A 24719-nucleotide genomic window follows, 5' to 3' on the forward strand; every position below is an offset into this window, starting at 1 on the left:
TGGGTTTTGGGGGAACACCCTCGGCATTGGGGAAACACCCTGGGTATTGGTGGAACACACTGGGTATTGGGGGAACACACTGGGCATTGGGGACACACACAGGGTATTGGGGAAACACACTGGGCATAGGAGAAACACACTGGGTATTGGAGAAACACACTGGGTATTGGGGACACACACAGGGTATTGGGGAAACACACTGGGCATAGGAGAAACAAACTGGGTATTGGGAACACACTGGGTATTGGGGAAACACTCTGGATATTGGGGAAACACACTGGGAATTGGTGGAACACACTGGGTATTGAGGAAACACACTGGATATTGGGGAATCACACTGTGTATTGGGGAAACACACTCGGTACTGGGGAAACACACTGGGTATTGGGGAAACACACTGGGTATTGGGGAAACACACTGAGTATTGGGGAAACACACTGGGTATTGGGGAACACACTCGGCATTGGGGAAACACACTCGGTATTGGCGAACACTGTGGGCATTGGGGAATCACACTGGGTATTGGGGAATCACACTGTGTATTGGGGACACACTGGGCATTGGGGAAACACACTGGGCATTGGGAAAACACACTGGTTATTGGGAAAACACACTGGGCATTGGGGAATCACCCTGGGTATTGGGGACACACACTGGGTATTGGGGAAACACACTGGGTATTGGCGGAACACACTGCACATTGGGAAAACACTGGGTATTGGGGAATCACACTGGGCATAGGAGAAATACACTGGGTATTGGGGGAACACACTGGGCATTGGGGAACACACTGAGTATTGGGGGAACACACTGGGCATTGGGGAACACACTGGGTATTGGGGGAACACACTGGGTATTGGGAAAAGACACTGGGTATTGGGGAATCACACTGGGCATTGGGGGAATACACTGGGCATTGGGGGATCACACTGGGTATTGGGGGAACACACTGGGTATTGGGGAAATACACTGGGTATTGGGGGAACACACTGGGCATTGGGGAACACACTGGACATTGGGGAAATACATTGGGTATTGGGGGAACACACTGGGCATTGGGGAAATACACTGGGTATTGGGGGAACACACTGGGCATTGGGGAACACACTGGGCATTGGGGAATTTACTGGGCATTGGGGGAACACACTGGGCATTGGGGAAATACACTGGGTATTGGGGGAACACACTGGGCATTGGGGAACACACTGGGCATTGGGGGAACACACTGGGCATTGGGGGAACACACTGGGTATTGGGAAAAGACACTTGCTATTGGGGAAACACACTGGGTATTGGTGGAACACACTGGGCATTGGGGAACACACTGAGTATTGGGGGAACACACTGGGCATTGGGGAACACACTGGGCATTGGGGGAACACACTGGGTATTGGGAAAAGACACTGGGTATTGGGGAATCACACTGGGCATTGGGGGAACACACTGAGTATTGGGGGAACACACTGAGTATTGGGGAAACACACTGGGTATTGGGGAAACACATTGGGTATTGGGGAAACACACTGTGTATTGGGGAAAAACACTGGGTATTGGGGAACACACTCGGTATTGGGGAATCACATTCGGTATTGGGGAACACACTGGGCATTGGGGAATCACACTGGGTATTGGGGAATCACACTGTGTATTGGGGACGCACTGGGCATTGGGGAAACACACTGGGCATTGGGAAAACACACTGGTTATTGGGAAAACACACTGGGCATTGGGGGAACACACTGGGCATTGGGGAATCACACTGGGTATTGGGGACACACACTGGGTATTGGGGAAACACACTGGGTATTGGCGGAACACACTGCACATTGGGAAAACACTGGGTATTGGGGAATCACACTGGGCATAGGAGAAACACACTGGGTATTGGGGGAACACACTGGGCATTGGGGAACACACTGAGTATTGGGGGAACACACTGGGTATTGGGAAAAGACACTGGGTATTGGGGAATCACACTGGGCATTGGGGGAACACACTGGGTATTGGGAAAAGACACTGGGTATTGGGGAATCACACTGGGCATTGGGGGAATACACTGGGCATTGGGGAATCACACTGGGTATTGGGGGAACACACTGGGTATTGGGGGAACACACTGGGCATTGGGGAACACACTGGGCATTGGGGGAACACACTGGGTGTTGGGAAAAGACACTGGCTATTGGGGAAACACACTGGGTATTGGTGGAACACACTGGGTATTGGGAAAAGACTCTGGCTATTGGGGGAACACACTGAGCATTGGGGGAACACACTGGGTATTGGGAAAAGACACTGGGTATTGGGCAATCACACTGGGAATTGGGGGAATACACTGGGCATTGGGGAATCACACTGGGTATTGGGGGAACACACTGGGCATTGGGGAACATACTGGGCATTTGGGGAACACACTGGGTATTGGGAAAAGACACTGGCTATTGGGGAAACACACTGGGTATTGGTGGAACACACTGGGCATTGGGGAACACACTGAGTATTGGGGGAACACACTGGGCATTGGGGAACACACTGGGCATTGGGGAACACACTGGGCATTGGGGAACACACTGGGTACTGGGGGAACACACTGGGCATTGGGGGAATACACTGGGCATTGGGGAATCACACTGGGTATTGGGGGAACACACTGGGTATTGGGGGAACACACTGGGCATTGGGGAACACACTGGGCATTGGGGGAACACACTGGGTATTGGGAAAAGACACTGGCTATTGGGGAAACACACTGGGTATTGGTGGAACACACTGGGTATTGGGAAAAGACACTGGCTATTGGGGAAACACACTGGGCATTGGGGGAACACACTGGGTATTGGGAAAAGTCACTGGCTATTGGGGAAACACACTGGGCATTGGGGGAACACACTGGGTATTGGGAAAAGACACTGGGTATTGGGGAATCACACTGGGCATTGGGGGAATACACTGGGCATTGGGGAATCACACTGGGTATTGGGGGAACACACTGGGCATTGGGGAACATACTGGGCATTGGGTGAACACACTGGGTATTGGGAAAAGACACTGGCTATTGGGGAAACACACTGGGTATTGGTGGAACACATTGGGTATTGGGGAACACACCGGGTATTGGGGGAACACACTGGGCATTGGGGAAATACACTGGGCATTGGGGAAACACACTGGGCATTGGGGGAACACACTGGGCATTGGGGAAATACACTGGGTATTGGGGGAACACACTGGGCATTGGGGAACAAACTGGGCATTGGGGGAACACACTGGGTATTTGGAAAACACACTGGGTATTGGGGGAACACACTGGGCATTGGGGGAATCACACTGGGTATTGGGGAAACACACTGGGCTTTGGGGGAACACACTGGGCATAGGAGAAACACACTGGGTATTGGAGAACATACTTGGTATTGGAGGAATCACACTGTGTATTGGAGAACACACTGGGTATTGGGGGAACACACTCAGAATTGGGGGAACACACTGGGTATTGGGGAATCACACTGGGTATAGGAGAAACACACTGGGTATTGGAGAAACACACTGGGTATTGGGGACACACACAGGGTATTGGGGAAACACACTGGGCATAGGAGAAACACACTGGGTATTGGAGAAACACACTGGGCATTGGGGAACACACTGAGTATTGGGGGAACACACTGGGCATTGGGGAACACACTGGGCATTGGGGAACACACTGGGTATTGGGGAACACACTGGGTATTGGGGGAACACACTGGGCATTGGGGAAAACACTGGGCATTGGGGAATCACACTGGGTATTGGGGGAACACACTGGGCATTGGGAAAAGACACTGGCTATTGGGGAAACACACTGGGCATTGGGGGAACACACTGGTTATTGGGAAAAGACACTGGGTATTGGGGAATCACACTGGGCATTGGGGGAATACTCTGGGCATTGGGGAATCACACTGGGTATTGGGGGAACACACTGGGCATTGGGGAACATACTGGGCATTGGGGGAACACACTGGGTATTGGGAAAAGACACTGGCTATTGGGGAAACCCACTGGGTATTGGTGGAACACACTGGGCATTGGGGAACACACTGGGTATTGGGGGAACACACTGGGCATTGGGGAAATACACTGGGCATTGGGGAAACACACTGGGCATTGGGGGAACACACTGGGCATTGGGGAACAAACTGGGCATTGGGGGAACAAACTGGGCATTGGGGGAACACACTGGGTATTTGGAAAACACACTGGGTATTGGGGGAACACACTGGGTATTGGGGGAATCACACTGGGTATTGGGGAAACACACTGGGCATTGGGGGAACACACTGGGCATTGGGGAACACACTGGGCATTGGGGAACAAACTGGGCATTGGGGGAACACACTGGGTATTTGGAAAACACACTGGGTATTGTGGGAACACACTGGGTATTGGGGGAATCACACTGGGTATTGGGGAAACACACTGGGCATTGGGGGAACACACTGGGCATAGGAGAAACACACTGGGTATTGGAGAACATACTTGGTATTGGAGGAATCACACTGTGTATTGGAGAACACACTGGGTATTGAGGAATCACACTTTATTGGGGGAACATACTGGGCATTGGGGAAACACACTGGGCATTGGGGAAACACACTGGGTTTTGGGGGAACACCCTCGGCATTGGGGAAACACACTGGGTATTGGTGGAACGCACTGGGTATTGGGGGAACACACTGGGCATTGGGGACACACACAGGGTATTGGGGAAACACACTGGGCATAGGAGAAACACACTGGGTATTGGAGAAACACACTGGGTATTGGGGACACACACAGGGTATTGGGGAAACACACTGGGCATAGGAGAAACAAACTGGGTATTGGGAACACACTGGGTATTGGGGAAACACTCTGGATATTGGGGAAACACACTGGGAATTGGTGGAACACACTGGGTATTGAGGAAACACACTGGATATTGGGGAATCACACTGTGTATTGGGGAAACACACTCGGTACTGGGGAAACACACTGGGTATTGGGGAAACACACTGGGTATTGGGGAAACACACTGAGTATTGGGGAAACACACTGGGTATTGGGGAACACACTCGGCATTGGGAAAACACACTCGGTATTGGCGAACACTGTGGGCATTGGGGAATCACACTGGGCATTGGGGAATCACACTGGGTATTGGGGGAACACACTGGGCATTGGGGAACATACTGGGCATTTGGGGAACACACTGGGTATTGGGAAAAGACACTGGCTATTGGGGAAACACACTGGGTATTGGTGGAACACACTGGGCATTGGGGAACACACTGAGTATTGGGGGAACACACTGGGCATTGGGGAACACACTGGGCATTGGGGAACACACTGGGCATTGGGGAACACACTGGGTACTGGGGGAACACACTGGGCATTGGGGGAATACACTGGGCATTGGGGAATCACACTGGGTATTGGGGGAACACACTGGGTATTGGGGGAACACACTGGGCATTGGGGAACACACTGGGCATTGGGGGAACACACTGGGTATTGGGAAAAGACACTGGCTATTGGGGAAACACACTGGGTATTGGTGGAACACACTGGGTATTGGGAAAAGACACTGGCTATTGGGGAAACACACTGGGCATTGGGGGAACACACTGGGTATTGGGAAAAGTCACTGGCTATTGGGGAAACACACTGGGCATTGGGGGAACACACTGGGTATTGGGAAAAGACACTGGGTATTGGGGAATCACACTGGGCATTGGGGGAATACACTGGGCATTGGGGAATCACACTGGGTATTGGGGGAACACACTGGGCATTGGGGAACATACTGGGCATTGGGTGAACACACTGGGTATTGGGAAAAGACACTGGCTATTGGGGAAACACACTGGGTATTGGTGGAACACATTGGGTATTGGGGAACACACCGGGTATTGGGGGAACACACTGGGCATTGGGGAAATACACTGGGCATTGGGGAAACACACTGGGCATTGGGGGAACACACTGGGCATTGGGGAAATACACTGGGTATTGGGGGAACACACTGGGCATTGGGGAACAAACTGGGCATTGGGGGAACACACTGGGTATTTGGAAAACACACTGGGTATTGGGGGAACACACTGGGTATTGGGGGAATCACACTGGGTATTGGGGAAACACACTGGGCATTGGGGGAACACACTGGGCATAGGAGAAACACACTGGGTATTGGAGAACATACTTGGTATTGGAGGAATCACACTGTGTATTGGAGAACACACTGGGTATTGGGGGAACACACTCAGAATTGGGGGAACGCACTGGGTATTGGGGAATCACACTGGGTATAGGAGAAACACACTGGGTATTGGAGAAACACACTGGGTATTGGGGACACACACAGGGTATTGGGGAAACACACTGGGCATAGGAGAAACACACTGGGTATTGGAGAAACACACTGGGCATTGGGGAACACACTGAGTATTGGGGGAACACACTGGGCATTGGGGAACACACTGGGCATTGGGGAACACACTGGGTATTGGGGAACACACTGGGTATTGGGGGAACACACTGGGCATTGGGGAAAACACTGGGCATTGGGGAATCACACTGGGTATTGGGGGAACACACTGGGCATTGGGAAAAGACACTGGCTATTGGGGAAACACACTGGGTATTGGTGGAACACGCTGGGTATTGGGAAAAGACACTGGCTATTGGGGAAACACACTGGGCATTGGGGGAACACACTGGTTATTGGGAAAAGACACTGGGTATTGGGGAATCACACTGGGCATTGGGGGAATACACTGGGCATTGGGGAATCACACTGGGTATTGGGGGAACACACTGGGCATTGGGGAACATACTGGGCATTGGGGGAACACACTGGGTATTGGGAAAAGACACTGGCTATTGGGGAAACCCACTGGGTATTGGTGGAACACACTGGGCATTGGGGAACACACTGGGTATTGGGGGAACACACTGGGCATTGGGGAAATACACTGGGCATTGGGGAAACACACTGGGCATTGGGGGAACACACTGGGCATTGGGGAACAAACTGGGCATTGGGGGAACAAACTGGGCATTGGGGGAACACACTGGGTATTTGGAAAACACACTGGGTATTGGGGGAACACACTGGGTATTGGGGGAATCACACTGGGTATTGGGGAAACACACTGGGCATTGGGGGAACACACTGGGCATTGGGGAACACACTGGGCATTGGGGAACAAACTGGGCATTGGGGGAACACACTGGGTATTTGGAAAACACACTGGGTATTGTGGGAACACACTGGGTATTGGGGGAATCACACTGGGTATTGGGGAAACACACTGGGCATTGGGGGAACACACTGGGCATAGGAGAAACACACTGGGTATTGGAGAACATACTTGGTATTGGAGGAATCACACTGTGTATTGGAGAACACACTGGGTATTGAGGAATCACACTTTATTGGGGGAACATACTGGGCATTGGGGAAACACACTGGGCATTGGGGAAACACACTGGGTTTTGGGGGAACACCCTCGGCATTGGGGAAACACACTGGGTATTGGTGGAACACACTGGGTATTGGGGGAACACACTGGGCATTGGGGACACACACAGGGTATTGGGGAAACACACTGGGCATAGGAGAAACACACTGGGTATTGGAGAAACACACTGGGTATTGGGGACACACACAGGGTATTGGGGAAACACACTGGGCATAGGAGAAACAAACTGGGTATTGGGAACACACTGGGTATTGGGGAAACACTCTGGATATTGGGGAAACACACTGGGAATTGGTGGAACACACTGGGTATTGAGGAAACACACTGGATATTGGGGAATCACACTGTGTATTGGGGAAACACACTCGGTACTGGGGAAACACACTGGGTATTGGGGAAACACACTGGGTATTGGGGAAACACACTGAGTATTGGTGAAACACACTGGGTATTGGGGAACACACTCGGCATTGGGAAAACACACTCGGTATTGGCGAACACTGTGGGCATTGGGGAATCACACTGGGTATTGGGGAATCACACTGTGTATTGGGGACACACTGGGCATTGGGGAAACACACTGGGCATTGGGAAAACACACTGGTTATTGGGAAAACACACTGGGCATTGGGGAATCACCCTGGGTATTGGGGACACACACTGGGTATTGGGGAAACACACTGGGTATTGGCGGAACACACTGCACATTGGGAAAACACTGGGTATTGGGGAATCACACTGGGCATAGGAGAAACACACTGGGTATTGGGGGAACACACTGGGCATTGGGGAACACACTGAGTATTGGGGGAACACACTGGGCATTGGGGAACACACTGGGTATTGGGGGAACACACTGGGTATTGGGAAAAGACACTGGGTATTGGGGAATCACACTGGGCATTGGGGGAATACACTGGGCATTGGGGGATCACACTGGGTATTGGGGGAACACACTGGGCATTGGGGAAATACACTGGGTATTGGGGGAACACACTGGGCATTGGGGAACACACTGGACATTGGGGAAATACATTGGGTATTGGGGGAACACACTGGGCATTGGGGAAATACACTGGGTATTGGGGGAACACACTGGGCATTGGGGAACACACTGGGCATTGGGGAATTTACTGGGCATTGGGGGAACACACTGGGCATTGGGGAAATACACTGGGTATTGGGGGAACACACTGGGCATTGGGGAACACACTGGGCATTGGGGGAACACACTGGGCATTGGGGGAACACACTGGGTATTGGGAAAAGACACTTGCTATTGGGGAAACACACTGGGTATTGGTGGAACACACTGGGCATTGGGGAACACACTGAGTATTGGGGGAACACACTGGGCATTGGGGAACACACTGGGCATTGGGGGAACACACTGGGTATTGGGAAAAGACACTGGGTATTGGGGAATCACACTGGGCATTGGGGGAACACACTGAGTATTGGGGGAACACACTGGGCATTGGGGAACACACTGGGCATTGGGGGAACATACTGGGCCTTGGGGAACATACTGGGCATTGGGGGAACACACTGGGTATTGGGAAAAGACACTGGGTATTGGGGAATCACACTGGGCATTGGGAAAACATACTGGGCATAGGAGAAACACACTGGATATTTGGAAAACACACTGGGTATTGGGGGAACACACTGGGCATTGGGGGAACACACTGGGTATTTGGAAAACACACTGGGTATTGGGGGAACACACTGGGCATTGGGGAAATACACTGGGTATTGGGGGAACACATTGGGTATTGGGGGAATCACACTGGGCATTGGGGGAACACATTGGGCATTTGGAAAACACACTGGGCATAGGAGAAACACACTGGGCATTGGGGGAACACACTGGGTATTTGGAAAACACTCTGGGTATTGGGGAACACACTTGGTATTGGGGGAATCACACTGTATTGAGGAATCACACTGTGTATTGGGGGAACATACTGGGCATTGGGGAAACACAATGGTTTTGGGGGAACGCACTGGGTATTGGGAGAACACACTCAGCATTGGGGAAACACTCTGGGTATTGGTGGAACACACTGGGTATTGGGGGAACACACTGGGCATTGGGGAAACACACTGGGTATTGGGGAATCACACTGGGAATTGGGGAACACACTGGGTATTGGGAAAACACACTCAGTATTGGGGAAACACGGTGTGGACTGTTGTTTTAAAATTGGACTGTAGCTTTTAAAATTACCGTGGCTGCAGTTGAAAGACATGTTCACTGGAGAAGGAAGAGGAATATACGATGTTGCTATCTTCTGGGACAGTGTGTCCAGGTTGGACAAAATGGTGCTGGAAAGAGGTCCTGAACTAAGGGGAAATGCCTAGCAACAGCATTCTAATTGGCTCTTGATCAGGTAACCAAGGTTTTGTGTTATAGCAGTGAGCAGAGAGACCCTGGCCTGTGAAGGGAACACACCTAAAACCTTTCTCTGCTGTCTGCATGTGTAAGATTTCAGTAAAGCTACAAAGCTAGCTAGTCGGCTTTTTCTTCATATCTCTGTAACCTGCTCTCCCTGAAAAAACCCCTGTCAAGAGGAAAAAGGAAAAATCACCAGTGGAGACATTGAAAAATAAGTTTTCAACCAGATGGCTGGAAGACCATCTTGTGGACTTCAAGGCATCTGGAAGATATCAATCAAAATTAACCCATCTAATCCCGTACTCCGGATTGGCGCTATTGATTTTATCTTGCCCTAAAATCTATGGGGAGGATTTTTCCCTTGTTGGGCGAGCTTGGCGGGGGTGGGCAGGGGTGGTCGGGGGTGGTCGGGGGTGGTCGGGGGTGGTCGGGAGGCCGACTGCACCTCGTGATTGGGGCAGGTCCGCAATCTCACGCAATCTCAGTGTGTTTCCCCAATTAAGGCTCACCCAGTGTGAGTCGTGCGCGGCAGTGCTCACGCTGCCTGTATTGGGGTGTGGTGGGGGGGCGGGACGGGTAGAGCGCGAGTGTGCAAGTTCTCACATGCACGCGGGTGTGCACTGGAAAAGCTCCCTGAGACACAGAGCTGCCTTAGGGAGATGAAGAATTTAGAACATTAAAAATAAAGATTTCTAAAATGATATAAAACATGTCCCCTCATGTGACCCTGTGACAGGAACAGGGACATGTTATTAATTACATTTTAAAATTTTAATTTTATTTTTATTTGCTTTTGGAAACCTCATCCCCCCCAGTTTCCTAAAAAATGCAAAGGCCGCTTGGCTTATTCACCTGCCCGACAACCATAAGGGAGCTGCCGACTCCGGCACACACCTGACCAACGAGCGCAAAAATCCCCCCACTGTTTTATATGTCTTGTGTGTGTGTGTGTGTGAGGAGGGGGCTTGGTGGGGGTGTGTGTGTGTCGGGGGAGTGGGGGAGTGTGTGTGTGGGGGGGTGCAGTGGGGGTGTGTGTGGGGGGTGTGTGTTTGTGTGTGTCAGGGAGGTGGGTGTGTGTCTGTGTCAGGGGGTGGGGGTTTGTGTGTGTCAGGGGGGTGGGTGTTTGTGTGTGTCGGGGGGGTGTGTGTGTGTGTGTCAGGGGGGTGGGGGTGTGTGTGTGTCAGGGGGGTGGGGGTGTGTGTGTGTGGGTGCGTGAGGGTGTGTGTGTGGGGGTGTGTGTGGGGTGTGGTGGGGTGTGTGTGTGTGGGGGGTGGGGGGTGTGTGTGTAGGGGGGGTGGGCATGTATGTGGTTGGGGTGTGTGGGTGGGGGGAGTGTGTTTGTGGGGGGGGTGGGGGTATGTGCGTGGGGGTAGTGTATGTGTGGGGGGGTGGGTATGTTTGTGGGGGGAGTGTGTGTGTGGGGGGGTGGGGCTGTGTTTGTGGCGGTGTGTGTGCGTGTGGGGGGAGTGTGTGTGTGGGCGGGTGGGGTTGTGTGTGTGGGGGTGTGTGTGTGTGTTGGGGGGGGTGGTGTGTGAGGGTGGTAGGGTGTGTGTCGGGGGTTGGGGGTTTGTGTGTGCCGGGGGGTGTGTGTGTCTGAGGTGGCTGGGGGTGTGTCTGTGTGGGGGTGTGGGGATGTGTGTGTTGGGGGGGTGGGGTGTGTGTGTGTGGGGGGTGGTGTGTGTGGGGGGAGTGTGTGTGTGGGGGGGGTGGGGGTGTGTGTGGTGGGAGTGTGTGTGTGGGGGGGGTGGGGTTGTGTGTGTGGGAGTGTGTGTGTAGGGGGGTTGGACATGTGTGTGGGGGAATGTGTGTGTGGGGGGGATGGGGGTGTGTTTGTGGGGGTGTGTGTGTGGGGTGTGTGTGTGGGGGGATGGGGTTGTGTGTGGGAGTATGTGTGTGGGGAGGTGGACATGTGTGTGGGGGAATGTGTGTGTGGGGGGGGTGGGGGTGTGTTTGTGGGGGTGTGTGTGTGGGGTGTGTGTGTGAGGGGGGTGTGTGTGTGGGGGGTGTGTGTGTGGGGGATGGGGTTGTGTGTGTGGGGGTGTGTGTGTGTGGGGTGTGGTGGGGGGATGTGTGTGGGGGGGTGGGGTTGTGTGTGTGGGTGTGTGTGTGTGTGGGGTGTGGTGGGGGGGTGTGGGGTGTGGTGGGGGGATGTGTGTGGGGGGTGTGTGCGTGGGCTGTGGTGGGGGGGTGTGGGGTGTGGTGGGGGGATGTGTGTGGGGGGTGGGCGTGTGTTTGTGGGGGTGTGTGTGTGGGGGGTGGTGTGTGTGGGGTGTGTGTGTGTGGGGGGGTGGGGTTGTGTGTGTGGGGGAGTGTGTGTGTGGGGGGTGGGCGTGTGTTTGTGGGGGGATGTGTGTGGGGGGATGTGTGTGTGGGATGTGATGGGGGGGGTGTGTGTGGGGGTGTGTGTGTGGGGTGTGGTGGGGGGATGTGTGTGGGGGGGTGGGGTTGTGTGTGTGGGGGTGTGTGTGTGTGGGGTGTGGTGGGGGGATGTGTGTGGGGGGGTGGGGTTGTGTGTGTGGGGGTGTGTGTGTGTGGGGTGTGGTGGGGGGATGTGTGTGGGGGGGTGGGGTTGTGTGTGTGGGGGTGTGTGTGTGTGGGGTGTGGTGGGGGGATATGTGTGGGGGGATGTGTGTGTGGGATGTGATGGGGGTGTGTGTGTGGGGGGGGGTGTGTGCGTGGGCTGTGGTGGGGGGGTGTGTGTTGGGGGTGGGGGTGTGTGTGGGGGGTGGGGTTGTGTGTGGGGGTGGGCGTGTGTTTGTGGGGGTGTGTGTGTGGGGGGAGTGTGTGTGTGGGTGGTGGGCATGTGTTTGTGGAGGTGTGTGTGTGTGGAGGTGTGTGTGTGTGTGGGGGTGTGTGTGAGTGTGGGTGTGTGTGTGGGGGTGTGTGTGTGTGTGGGGGGGTGTGTGTGTGTGTGGGGGTGTGTGTGTGTTGGGGTGTGTGTGTGTGGGGGTGTGTGTGTGGGGGTGTGTGTGTGTGTGTGTGTGGGGGTGTGTGTGTGTGTGGGGGTGTGTGTGTGGGGGGGTGTGTGTGTGGGGGGGTGTGTGTGTGTGTGTGTGGGGTGTGTGTGTGTGTGGGTGTTTGTGTGGGGGGGGTGTGTGTGGGAGGTTGTGTGTGTGTGTGTTTGTGTGTGGGGGTGTGTGTGTGTGTGAGGGTGTGTGTGTGTGGGGGTGTGTGTGTGTGTGTGGGGGTGTGTGTGTGGGCGGGTGTGTGTGTGTGTGTGTGGGGGTGTGTGTGTGGGGGTGTGTGTGTGTGTGTGCGGGTGTGTGTGTGGGGGGGTGGGGTGTCGGGGTGTGGGGGTGTGTTTGTAGTGGTTAAGAAGGGGCAGAGTTTAAGTTATAGAGTTAAAAGTTAGAAGTTCATATTTCTTTTGCCACTGGTTAACGACAGTTTGTTTAATAAACAGTTATTTACTTATTAAAATTACAAACCTGGTGTTCGTTTTCTGTTAACGTAAATTAAACAGTTCAGTAGAATTGGGCACTTTGGTGGTTTGGTCAAACTTCTGACATTTGTAACTGCTTGGGGAGCAGTGGGACTCGATATTACAGCACACGATCCCCAGTGAGTCATGACAGGAGGGTCGGTAACCAGAGGGATGACAGTTTGAATATAATAGGTAAAAGAGGCAGAGGGGGAGGTGAGGAGCGAGTTGTTGTGATCTGGAAGGCGCTGCCTGAAAGGGCGGTGGAAGCAGATTCAATAATAACTTTCAGAAGCAATTGGATAAATACTTAAAAAGGGGGAATTTGTAGGGCTGTGGAGAAAGAGTTGGATAGTGGGGCTTATTGAATAGTTCTTTGAAGAGTCGGTACAGACACAAAGGGTCAGCCTCTTTCTGTGCTGTATCCTGATGCTACCTGAGGCTTCAGAGGAGCCTTTTGAAATTAACCCTACAACATTGCTAAGCATGTCTCAGCTCTGGATTTATATTAAAGGTCTGCACAGCGCCTGTTACCATGGCCACATTCGTCTGGTGCAATTCCTATTGGACAGTGGTGCTGACATGAACCTGGTGGCCTCTGATCCCAGCCGTTCCAGCGGAGAGAAAGATGAGCAAACATGCCTAATGTGGGCCTACGAGAAAGGTAACTGAGTTGCTGACAAAGTGTGTTTGAATGTACAGCTGGTGTCAACCATAGCTCAGTGAAGAGCATTCTCGTATCTGAGTCAGAAGGTCGTTGGTCCAAGCAGCACTCCAGGACTTGAGCACAAAATCAATGTTAACACTCCCGATGGAGTGCTGCACTGTCAGAGGGTCAGTACTGAGGGAGTGCTGCACTGTCAGAGGGTCAGTACTGAGGGAGTGCTGCACCGTCAGAGGGTCAGTACTGAGGGAGTGCTGCACTGTCAGAGGGTCAGTACTGAGGTAGTGCTGCACTATCAGAGTGTCAGTACTGAGGGAGTGCTGCACTGTCAGAGGGTCAGTGCTGAGGGAGTGCTGCACTATCAGAGGGTCAGTACTGAGGGAGTGCAGCACTGTCAGAGGGTCAGTACTGAGGTAGTGCTGCACTGTCAGAGATACAGAACCGAGAGAGCATTGAACTATTGGAGAAGCAGTTCTAATGGTGTGTGGCACTGTCAGACGGTCAGTACTGAAGGGGCACTGCCCTCTCAGAGGGCCAGTATTGAAGGAGTGCTGCATTGTCAGAGTCAGTACTGAGTGTGGCACTGTGGAGGATCAGTACTCATGGAGCACTGCATTGTTGGAGGGTCAGTACTGAGTGAGCGCTTCAATGTTGGCAAATTGGCTGTGGCATATCCTATATTACTGCACTGACTACATTTCAAGAGTGCTTCCTTGTTATAGAGTCTTTTAGGATATCCTGAGGTTATGAAAGGCATGATAGAAATGCAAGACTTTCTAAACCCAAAGTCCTAGAATGTGTTTGACTACGTACTTACAGAGAGCGTGCATGAAAGTTATTGCAAATGTTTCCAGTTACTGCTGTTGCTGTTCTTATTCCAGGTCATGATGCGATTGTGACACTGCTTAAGCATTATAAAAGACCTCAGGATGAATCGCCTTGCAATGAATACTCCCAACCTGGTGGAGGTAAATGTATGAATTTGAGATCATCACATTTCTGCTCTGTAGTAATACAAGTAACTGAGATGCTGCACTGTCACACTTCAGTACTGAGGGAGTGCTGCACTGTCACACTTCAGTACTGAGGGAGTGCTGCACTGTCGAGGGTCAGTACTGAGGGAGTGTAGGACTGTCAGAGGGTCAGTACTGAGGGAATGCTGCACTGTCAGAGTGTTGGTACTGAGGGAGTGCTGCACTGTCGGAGGGTCAGTACTGAGGGAGTGCTGCACTGTCGGAGGGTCAGTACTGAGGGAGTGCTGCACTGTCGGAGGGTCAGTACTGAGGGAGTGCTGCACTGCCATAGGATCAGTACTGAGGGAGTGCTGTACTGTCAGAGGGTCAGTACTGAGGGAATGCTGCACTGTCGGAGGATCAGTACTGAGGGAGTGCTGCACTGTCGGAGGGTCAGTACGGAGGGAGTGCTGCACTGTCAGAGGGTCAGTACTGAGGGAATGCTGCACTGTCGGAGGGTCAGTACTGAGGGAGTGCTGCACTGTCAGAGGGTCAGTACTGAGGGAGTGCTGCACTGTCGGAGGGTCAGTACTGAGGGAGTGCTGCACTGTTGGAGGTTCAGTACTGAGGGAATGCTGCACTGTCGGATGGTCAGTACTGAGGGAGTGCTGCACTGTCGGAGGGTCAGTACTGAGGGAGTGCTGCACTGTCTTTGATTGACGAGCATCAGGACCATGTATGTGGGACTAACAATGACTTGCAACTGGTCAATAACACATGCAAGAGAGTTGTTACCTACATTTGGTAGGATGAACATTGACATAGTTTCCCTACAAGAGACCAGGCTTGCTGAGAGCGGATCACGGAAAGAAAAACATTTTGCATTCATCTGACAGGGGAAGAGTTCGGGGGAAACGTGTGAGCAGGGCATAGTCTTCACGGTCAGGAACTCACTGCTCCACAAATTTTCAGAATGGGTTCTGTCCATCCACCTCTCCGTTAACCTTTATGCTCCAGCACTGTGCTCCACTGCACAGGGCAAAGGAGGAGCTTAACACTGTTATCAGCAGGATCCCTGAGCGGAATTCAATAGGGGTCTCGACTGCCAGCGAGAGACCCCCCATTGCCTCCTCTGGGGACGCCCCAGCGCAACATGAGTTGATCAGGCAGCCGAGAAGACAGCTGTGCACCTCTACCTGGAATCAGGACCCCGGAGTGGGGCGGCGGTGGTCCTGCCGACTGAGCGCTGCCAGCCAATCAGAAGCCGGCAGGCCTTCTGCTCAGTGGCGACCCTAGGGAGGCGGTGGCTGCTGCAGGAATGACAGTCACCCGAGGCCCAGGGTCGCGATGTGACCCAGGCCAGAGGTAAGTTAATGGCGGGAGTGGTTTTGCAGGGAGGGGGGTTGCAGGGGTAGGGGGGGTTCGGCAGCAAGGACAGGGTCGGGGGGCAGATCTCAGCTGGCCCCCTCCCTCCTGATGCCAGGTGCCTCGATCAGGCACTGACTGCCTTTGAAAGAGGAAACCATGATGAGGTTTAATTTTGCTTTCCCTGTGGCAACAGGTCACCCGCACCTGGGGTAATACCAGTGGCGGCCGGATGAGGCCCTGATATTAATTGACTACTTAAGAGCCTCAATTTGAGGTCCTTCCCGGCCTGGTCTTAATCAGGTGGAGACAGGAAGGAGGCGAGGTGCTCTTCCACCAACCCCCCCACCACCCCCCCCCGCCCCCCCACCTGATTAAATGCCCTCCCTGCCTTCAAGTGTGCAGAAGGCAGAAGATTCCACCCTCTAAGGCAGAACATCTTTACCGACCGGGGGATTTCAACACAAGAGCGGGCGTGGGCCCTGAGGCATGGCTCTCCTGCCTCTGACATCATGGCCGCGCAAAGATAACTGCACTGGAGAGGGTGCAGAGGAGATTTACCAGGATGCTGCCTGGGCTGGAGGGTCTGAGCTATGAGGAAAGATTGGATAGGCTGGGGGTAGTTTCCTTGGAGCAGCGAAGGTTGAGAGGGGACCTGATAGAGGTGGATACGATTACGAGGGGCGTAGATAGGGTGGATGGGAAGGCACTTTTTCCATTGGTAGAGGGCTCAATAACCAGGGGGCATAGATTTAAGGTGAGAGGTAGAAGGCTAAAAGGGGAGTTGAGGAGAAAGTTTTTCACCTAGAGGGTGGTGGGAATCTGGAACTCACTGCCTGAAAGGGTGGTCGCTTCAGAAACTCTCGTAATATTTAAGGAGTATTTAGATATTCATTTGCATTGCCATAGCCTCCAGGGCAATGGGCCAAGTGCTGGAAATTGGGATTAGTGTGGTCAGATCTTTGTTGACCAGCGCAGACATGATGGGCCAAATGGCCACCTTCTGTGCTGTAAATGTCTATGAGTCTATGAGTCTATAAACGAAAATGGGCAGAAACTACTTGAGCTTTACTGCTATCATGAGCAGGGGAAGTGACCACCAACTGTAATAAACAGTTAGAGAGATGGGTGGAACACCATCTTGAATTGAATTGTATTCTAGGGGAGAACACTGTCACCGAGGAAGCTCTAGACACCAGAGAAATCCTGCCTGTCATGGTAGAGCTGGACATCGAACCCACAGCGGAGGAACTTAGCAAAGCTATTGACCTACTTGCCATGGGCTTCAGTTTCTGATGGTATACTGCCTGAACTCATCAAGCGTGGGAAAGCCTTACTCCTGCAGCATCTCATGAACTGTTTGTCTGCTGGAGGGAAGGGGCCCAGGATATGTGTGATGCAAGGATTGTGACCCTGTACAAGAACAAGGGTGATTGCAACAACTATCAGGGCATCTCCCTGCTGAGTACCGTGCAAAAAGTATTTGACCATGTTGGCTGTGCCAGACTGCAGATCCTGGCTGACCACAGCTACCCTGAATCCCAGTGTGGCTTCAGAACTGGGAAATCCACAACTGATATGACGTTCTCAGTCCAGCAGCTAGATGAAAATGCTGTGAAGAAAGGAGACTACTATATGTTGCCTTCATTGATCTCACCAAGACATTTGACCATGTGAGCAGAGTCGGTCTATTGAAGCTACTGAAGAAAATTGACTGCCCACTGAAGATGTTCAATGTGACCTCCTCTTTCCATAATAACATGATGGGTAAGGCTAGAGCTACATCGGAACACTTTGAGATCCATACAGGAGTCAAACCAGTGTGTTCTGGCACTGACACTCTTTGGCCTATTCTTCTCTTTGCTGCTGTCATTTGCCTTCAGGTAAAGAACAGAGGGTGTCCACGTAGGTACCAGAACTGACGGAAAGCTGTTCCACCTCCCTCTCCTGAGATCCAAGACAAAGACACAAACATAGGAACATATAAATTGGGAACAGGAGTCGGCGATTCAGGCCCTCAAGCCTGCTCAGCCATTCAATAAGATCATGGCTGATCTGATTGTGGTCTCAACTCCACATCCCGCCAGCCCCCAATAAGCTTTGACTCCCTTGTTAGTCAAGAATCCATCTGCCTCTGCCTTAAAAATATTCATTGACCCTGCCTCCACCACTCTCTGGGAAAGTGTTCCAAAGATTCACAACCCTCTGAGAGAAAATAATTTCTTCTCATCCCCATCTTAAATGGGAGACCCTTATTTTTCCCCTAGTTCTGGTCTCCCCCACATGGGGAAACATCCTTACAGCATCTACCCTGTCAACCCCCTCAGGAGCTTATATGTTTCAATAAGACCACCTCTCATTCTTCTAAACTCCAGTGGACACAGGCCCAGGCTGTCCAACCTTTCCTCATGAGATAACCCACCACCGCCAACCCCCAACCCCAGGTATCAGTTGAGTGAATCTTCTCTGAACTGCTTTGAATGCATTTATATCCTTCCAAAAGGAGACCAAAACTGTACACAGTATTGCAGATGTGGGCTAAACAATGCCCTGTACACTGTAGTAAAACATCCCTACTTTTATATTCCATTCCTCTTACAATAAAGAACAACATTTCATTTGCCTTCCTAATCACTTGCTGTACCTTCCTACTAACATTTTGTGATTTACTGGGGGCGGCAGTGATGTATTGGGGTTGTGACTGGACTAAAAATCCAAAGAGCCAGGGTAATGCTCTGGCCTGGGTTTGAATCCCACCACAGCAAATGGTGGAAACTGAAATCAATCAATAAAAATCTGGAATTAAAAGTCTAATGATGTTTATGAAACCATTGTCATAAAAACCCATCTGATTCACTAATGCCCTTTAGGGAAGGAAATCTGCCCTCACCTGTTCTGGCCTACAGTATTGTGTTTGATTTTTAACTGCCCTCTTAAATGGCCTAGCAAGCCTCTCAGTTGTATCAAACCACTAGAAAGTCTAAAAGGGAATGAAACCGGATGGTCCACCTGGCATCGACCTAGGCACTGGAAATGGCAACAGCAAACTCAGCCCTGTTGACCTGACAAAGTCCTCCTAATCTGGGGGCCTTTGCCAAAATTGGGAGAGCTGTCTCACAGACTAGTCAAGCAATAGCCTGACACAGTCATCCTCATGGAATCATATCTTACAGATAATGTCCCAGGCTCCACCATCACCATCCCTGGGTATGTCTTGTCCCACTGGCAGGGCAGAGGTGGCGGCACAGTGATGTACAGTCGGGAGGGAGTTGCCCTGGGGATCATCAGCATTGAGTCCAGACCCCATGAAGTCTCATGGCATCGGGTCAAAAATGGGCAAGGAAACCTCCTGCTGATTACCACCTACCACCGCCATCTCCCCCCTGCCCCTGGCCCTCAGCTGATCAATCATTATTCCTCCATGTTGAACACCACTTGGAGGAAGCACTGAGGGTGCCCAAGGCACAGAATGTACTCTGGGTGGGGGACTTCAATGTCCAACACTAAGAGTGGCTCAGTAACAACACTATTGACTGAGTGGGCTGAGTCCTAAAGGACATAGCTGCTAGACTGGGTCTGTGGCAGATGGTGAGGGAACCAAAAAGAGGGAAAAACATACTTGACCTCATCCTCACCAAACTGACTGCCACAGATGCATTTGTGCATGACAGTATTGGTAGGAGTGACCACCACACAGTCCTTGTGGAGATGAAGTTCTGTCTTCACATTGAGGATACCCTCCATCGTGTTGTGTGACACTACCACCGTGCTAAATGGGATAGATTTCGAACAGATCTAGCAACTCAAGACTGGGAATCCATGAGACTCTGTGGGTCATCAGCAGCAGAATTGTACTCAAACAGAATCTGTAACCTCATGGCCCGACATATCCCCCACTCTACCATTACCACCAAGTGAGGGGATCAACCCTGGTTCAATGAAGAGTACAGGAGGGCATGCCAGGAGCAGCACCAGGCATACCTAAAAATGAGGTGTCAACCTGGTGAAGCTACAATACAGGACTACTTGCATGCCAAACAGCATAAGCAGCAAGCAATAGACAGGGCTAAGTGATTCCACAATCGACAGATCATATCTAAGCTCTGAGGTCTTGCCATATCCAGTTGTGAATGGTGCTGGACAATTAAACAACTCACTGGATGAGGAGGCTCCACAAATATCCCCATCCTCAATGATGGGGGAGCCCAGCACATCAGTGCAAAAGATAAGGCTGAAGCATTTGAAACAATCTTCAGCCAGATGTGCTGAGTGGATGATCCATCTCAGCCTCCTCCGGAGGTCCCCAGCATCACAGATGCCAATCTTCAACCAATTCGATTCACTCCACGTGATATCAAGAAATGGCTGAAGGCAATGGACACTGCAAAGGCTATGGGCCCTGACAATGTTCCGGCAATAGTACTGAAGATTTGTGCTGCAGGACTTTCTGCGCCCCTAGCCGAGCTGTTCCAATACAGCTATAACACTGGCATCTATCTGGCAATGTGGAAAGTTGCCCAGATCTATCCTGTACACAAAAAGCAGGACAAATCCAACCCAACAAATTACCACCCCATCAGTCTACTCTTGATCATCAATAAAATGATGGAAGGGGCCATCAACAGTTCTATCAAATGGCACCTGCTTACTGATGCTCAGTTTGGGTTCCACCAGGGTCACTCAGCTCCTAACCTCATTACAGCCTTGGTTCAAACATGGACAAAAGAGCTGAACTCCCAAAGTGAGGTGAGAGTGATTAAATCCAGTTAATCTGGGTGCTTTGATGTATAGTAGTTTGAGATGTTAGTTAGATAAATTTAAGGAAGTTAAAAGGTAAAGTGCAATTTGCACTTTTTAAATAAACCATTCAAGGGAATGGGTAAAATCTTGCACCTAGCTGGGAGACACCAAGCAATGTGTTATATTACTTACAAATTTGGTGGAATGAAGGGATTATTGTTAGGAGAGGTAACATTTTAAAAAAACTTAGTAATAAAATGGAAAATTTACATTCAAAGGGGAAGCTTGATATAAACAGAAAGGAGTTTGTGTGAGTCAGAGATATTTAAGATCTAACCAGCCTGTAAACCTACAACTGTGTCTGCAAAGGAACCTCATTTTGAATTCGTAAGGTCAAATGTGCTTTGCCTGATGTCTGTTTAAAGTCTATGGGTTATTGTTGCCTTGATGAAGATTTACCTGGGAGTGACTGAATCACAGAATCACACAGTGCAGGAGAGGCCCTTTGGCCCATTGAGTCTGCACCGACATGTGAGAAGCACCTGACCTACCTACCTAATCCCATTTACCAGCACTTGGCCGATAGCCTTGAATGTTATGACGTGCCAAGTGCTCATCCAGGTACTTTTTAAATGATGTGAGGCAACCTGCCTCCACCACCCTCCCAGGCAGCGCATTCCAGACCGTCACCACCCTCTGGGTAAAAAAGTTTTTCCTCACATCCCCCCTAAACCTGCTGCCCCTCACCTTGAATTTATGACCCCTCATGACTGACCCTTCAACTAAGGGGAACAGCTGCTCCCTATCCACCCTGTCCATGCCCCTCATAATCTTGTACACCTCGATCAGGTCGCCCCTCAGTCTTCTCTGCTCCAACGAAAACAACCCAAGTCTATCCAACCGCTCTTCATAACTTAAATGTTTCATCCCAGGCAACATCCTGGTGAATCTCCTCTGCAACCCTCCAGTGCAATCACATCCTTCCTATAATGTGGCGACCAGAACTGCACACAGTACTCCAGCTGTGGCCTCACCAAGGTTCTATACAACTCCAAAATGATCTCCCTACTTCTGTAATCTATGCCTCGATTGATAAAGGCAAGTGTCGCATATGCCTTTTTCACCACTCCACTAACATGCCCCTCTGCCTTCAGAGATCTATGGAAACACACGCCAAGGTCCCTTTGTTCCTCAGAACTTCCTAGTGTCATGCCGTTCATTGAATACTTCCTTATCCAATTACTCCTTCCAAAATGTATCACCTCACACTTTTCAGGGTTAAATTCCATCTGCCACTTATCTGCCCATTTGACCATCCCGTCTATATCTTCCTGTAGCCCAAGACACTCAACCTCACTATTAACCACCCAGCCAATCTTTGTGTCATCCGCAAACTTACTAACCCTACCCCCTACATAGTCATCTATGTTGTTTATATAAATGACGAATAATAGGGGATCCAGCACAGATCCCTGTGGTACGCCACTGGACACTGGCTTCCAGTGATGAAAGCAGCCTTCTGTCATCACCCTCTGCCTCCTACAACTAAGCCAATTTTGAATCCACCTTATCAAATTACCTTGTGTCCCATGTGCATTTGCCCTCTTTATAAGTCACCCATGTGGGAACTTGTCAAAGGCTTTGCTGAAATCCATATAAATTACATCAACTGCACTACCCTCATCCACACACCTGGTCACCCCCTCAAAAAATTCAATCAAATTTGTTAGGCATGACCTCTCTCTGACAAAGCCATGCTAACTATTCCTGATCAAACTTTGCTTCTCCAAATGGAGATAGATTCTCTCCTTCAGAATTTTCTTCAATAGTTTCCCTACCACTGATGTGAGACTCACTGGTGTGTAGTTCCCTGGCTTATCTCTACAACCCTTCTTAAATAGTGGAACCACATTAGCTGTTCTCCAGTCCTCTGGCACCTCCCCCGTGGCCAGAGAGGAATTAAAAATTTGGGTCAGAGCCCCTTCAATCTCCTCTCTTGCCTCCCTCAGCAGTCTGGGACACAAATCATCCGGACCTGGAGATTTGTCCACTTTTAAGTCTGCCAACACCTCTAATTCATTGTCACTCCCTATATCGATTTGCTCAAGAACCTCGCATTCTCTCTCCCCGAGTTCGATACCTTCATCCTCATTCTCTTGGGTGAAGATGGATGTGAAGTATTTGTTCAACACTCTAGTGATGTCCTCTGGCTCCACCCATAGATTGCCCCCTTGGTCCCTTATGGGCCCTACTCTTTCCCTAGTTATCTTTTTCCCATTGATATACTTATAGAATATCTTGGGATTTTCCCTACTTTTACCAGCCAGAACTTTCTCATATCCCCTCTTTGCTCTCCTAATTGCTTTCTTAAGCTCCACTCTGCACTCTCTGTACTCCACTAACACCTCCGCTGATTTGCTTCCCTTGTACCTGCTAAAAGCCTCTCTTTTCCTTCTCATCATTTCCTGAATATCTCTGGTCATCCATGGTTCTCTGGGCATATTACTCCTTCCTATCACCCTAGAGGGAACACATTGAGCCTGTACTCTCTCCATTTCCTTTTTGAATGCCCCCCACTGTTCCTATGTAGATTTCCCCACAAGTAACTGTTCCCAGTCTACCTTGGCCAGATCCTGCCTTATTTTACTAAAATCCACTCTCCCCCAATCCAAAACGTTTTTTTGCAGCTTGTCGATTTCTTTGTCCATAACAAACTTAAACTATATCGTGTTGTGGTCGCTATCACTAAAATGCTCCCCCACCACCACCTCAGCCACCTGTCCGGCTTCATTCCTCAGAATTAGGTCCAGCAGTGCACCATCCCTTGTTGGATCCTCTACATATTGACCTAAAAAGTTCTCCTGTACACATTTGAAGAAATCCACTCCATCCAAACCCTTAACACTATGGGCAGAATTTTGCCATCGGTGAGCAGGGGGCGGGGCCCGCTCGCTGACGCGTAAAATGACCCGGGATGATGTTGGGCGAAACCCCCGATGTCATCCTGCCCCATTTAAATTTTCAGGAAGATAGGGGTGCAGCGAAATCAGCTGTGGAGCCGCCGACCTGTCAATGGCCAATTGAGGCCATTGACAGGATCATTTAAAAAATTAAAGGACCTGCCCGTCCAACCTTAAGGTTGTCGGGTCAGCCAGGAGCCCCGGCGGCACATAGAGAAAACATGAAACCTCATCCAGCGGCGGGGTGATGTTTCATGCAGGGTTTTAAAAATTTTAATAAAGTTAATCTGTAAATTATGAACATGTCCCAACTTGTGTGACATTTTCACATGAAGGGGACATGTTAGGGAATTTTGTTTTCTATTTTTAATCTTTTTAAAAGTGTCAGCGATCTCCCTGAAGCAGCACTTAGCTTCAGGGAGATGTGCGCTCTGTCATGCATATGCGTGAAAGACTGCACTCTCGCTTTTGGGGAATCCCTCCCCCACACCCACACAGGGAGCGCACAGCACTTCCCACCAGACATCATGCCGGGCAGGCCTTAATTGGTCCACCCACATAAAATGGCGGTGGGGCCCGCTTCTGCGGCAGGAATCGGCTCCCCGCCCGCCGGAGATTGGGTTGTACCCACCCACCTGACAGGCAGAAAATTCTGTCCTATGTCTATCCCAATTAATGTTGGGAAAGTTGAAATCACCTAACATAATTACCCT

At 51.0% G+C, this 24719-nt stretch overlaps 1 protein-coding gene across 1 annotated transcript in view; it reads left to right on the forward strand.

The window, feature by feature from the left end:
- The window catches only part of tnni3k (TNNI3 interacting kinase), a 142893-nt gene that overhangs the window by 92864 nt on the left and 25310 nt on the right, over positions 1-24719 (forward strand). Inside the window, exons 11-12 of the mRNA XM_041207854.1 lie at positions 13839-13988; positions 14870-14956. Of these exons, the coding sequence (XP_041063788.1) occupies positions 13839-13988; positions 14870-14956 (237 nt within the window). The remainder of the gene's footprint in view (positions 1-13838; positions 13989-14869; positions 14957-24719) is intronic.

This window comes from Carcharodon carcharias, chromosome 16 (assembly GCF_017639515.1).
Source record: "Carcharodon carcharias isolate sCarCar2 chromosome 16, sCarCar2.pri, whole genome shotgun sequence".
NCBI classification, from domain to species: Eukaryota; Metazoa; Chordata; class Chondrichthyes; order Lamniformes; family Lamnidae; genus Carcharodon; species Carcharodon carcharias.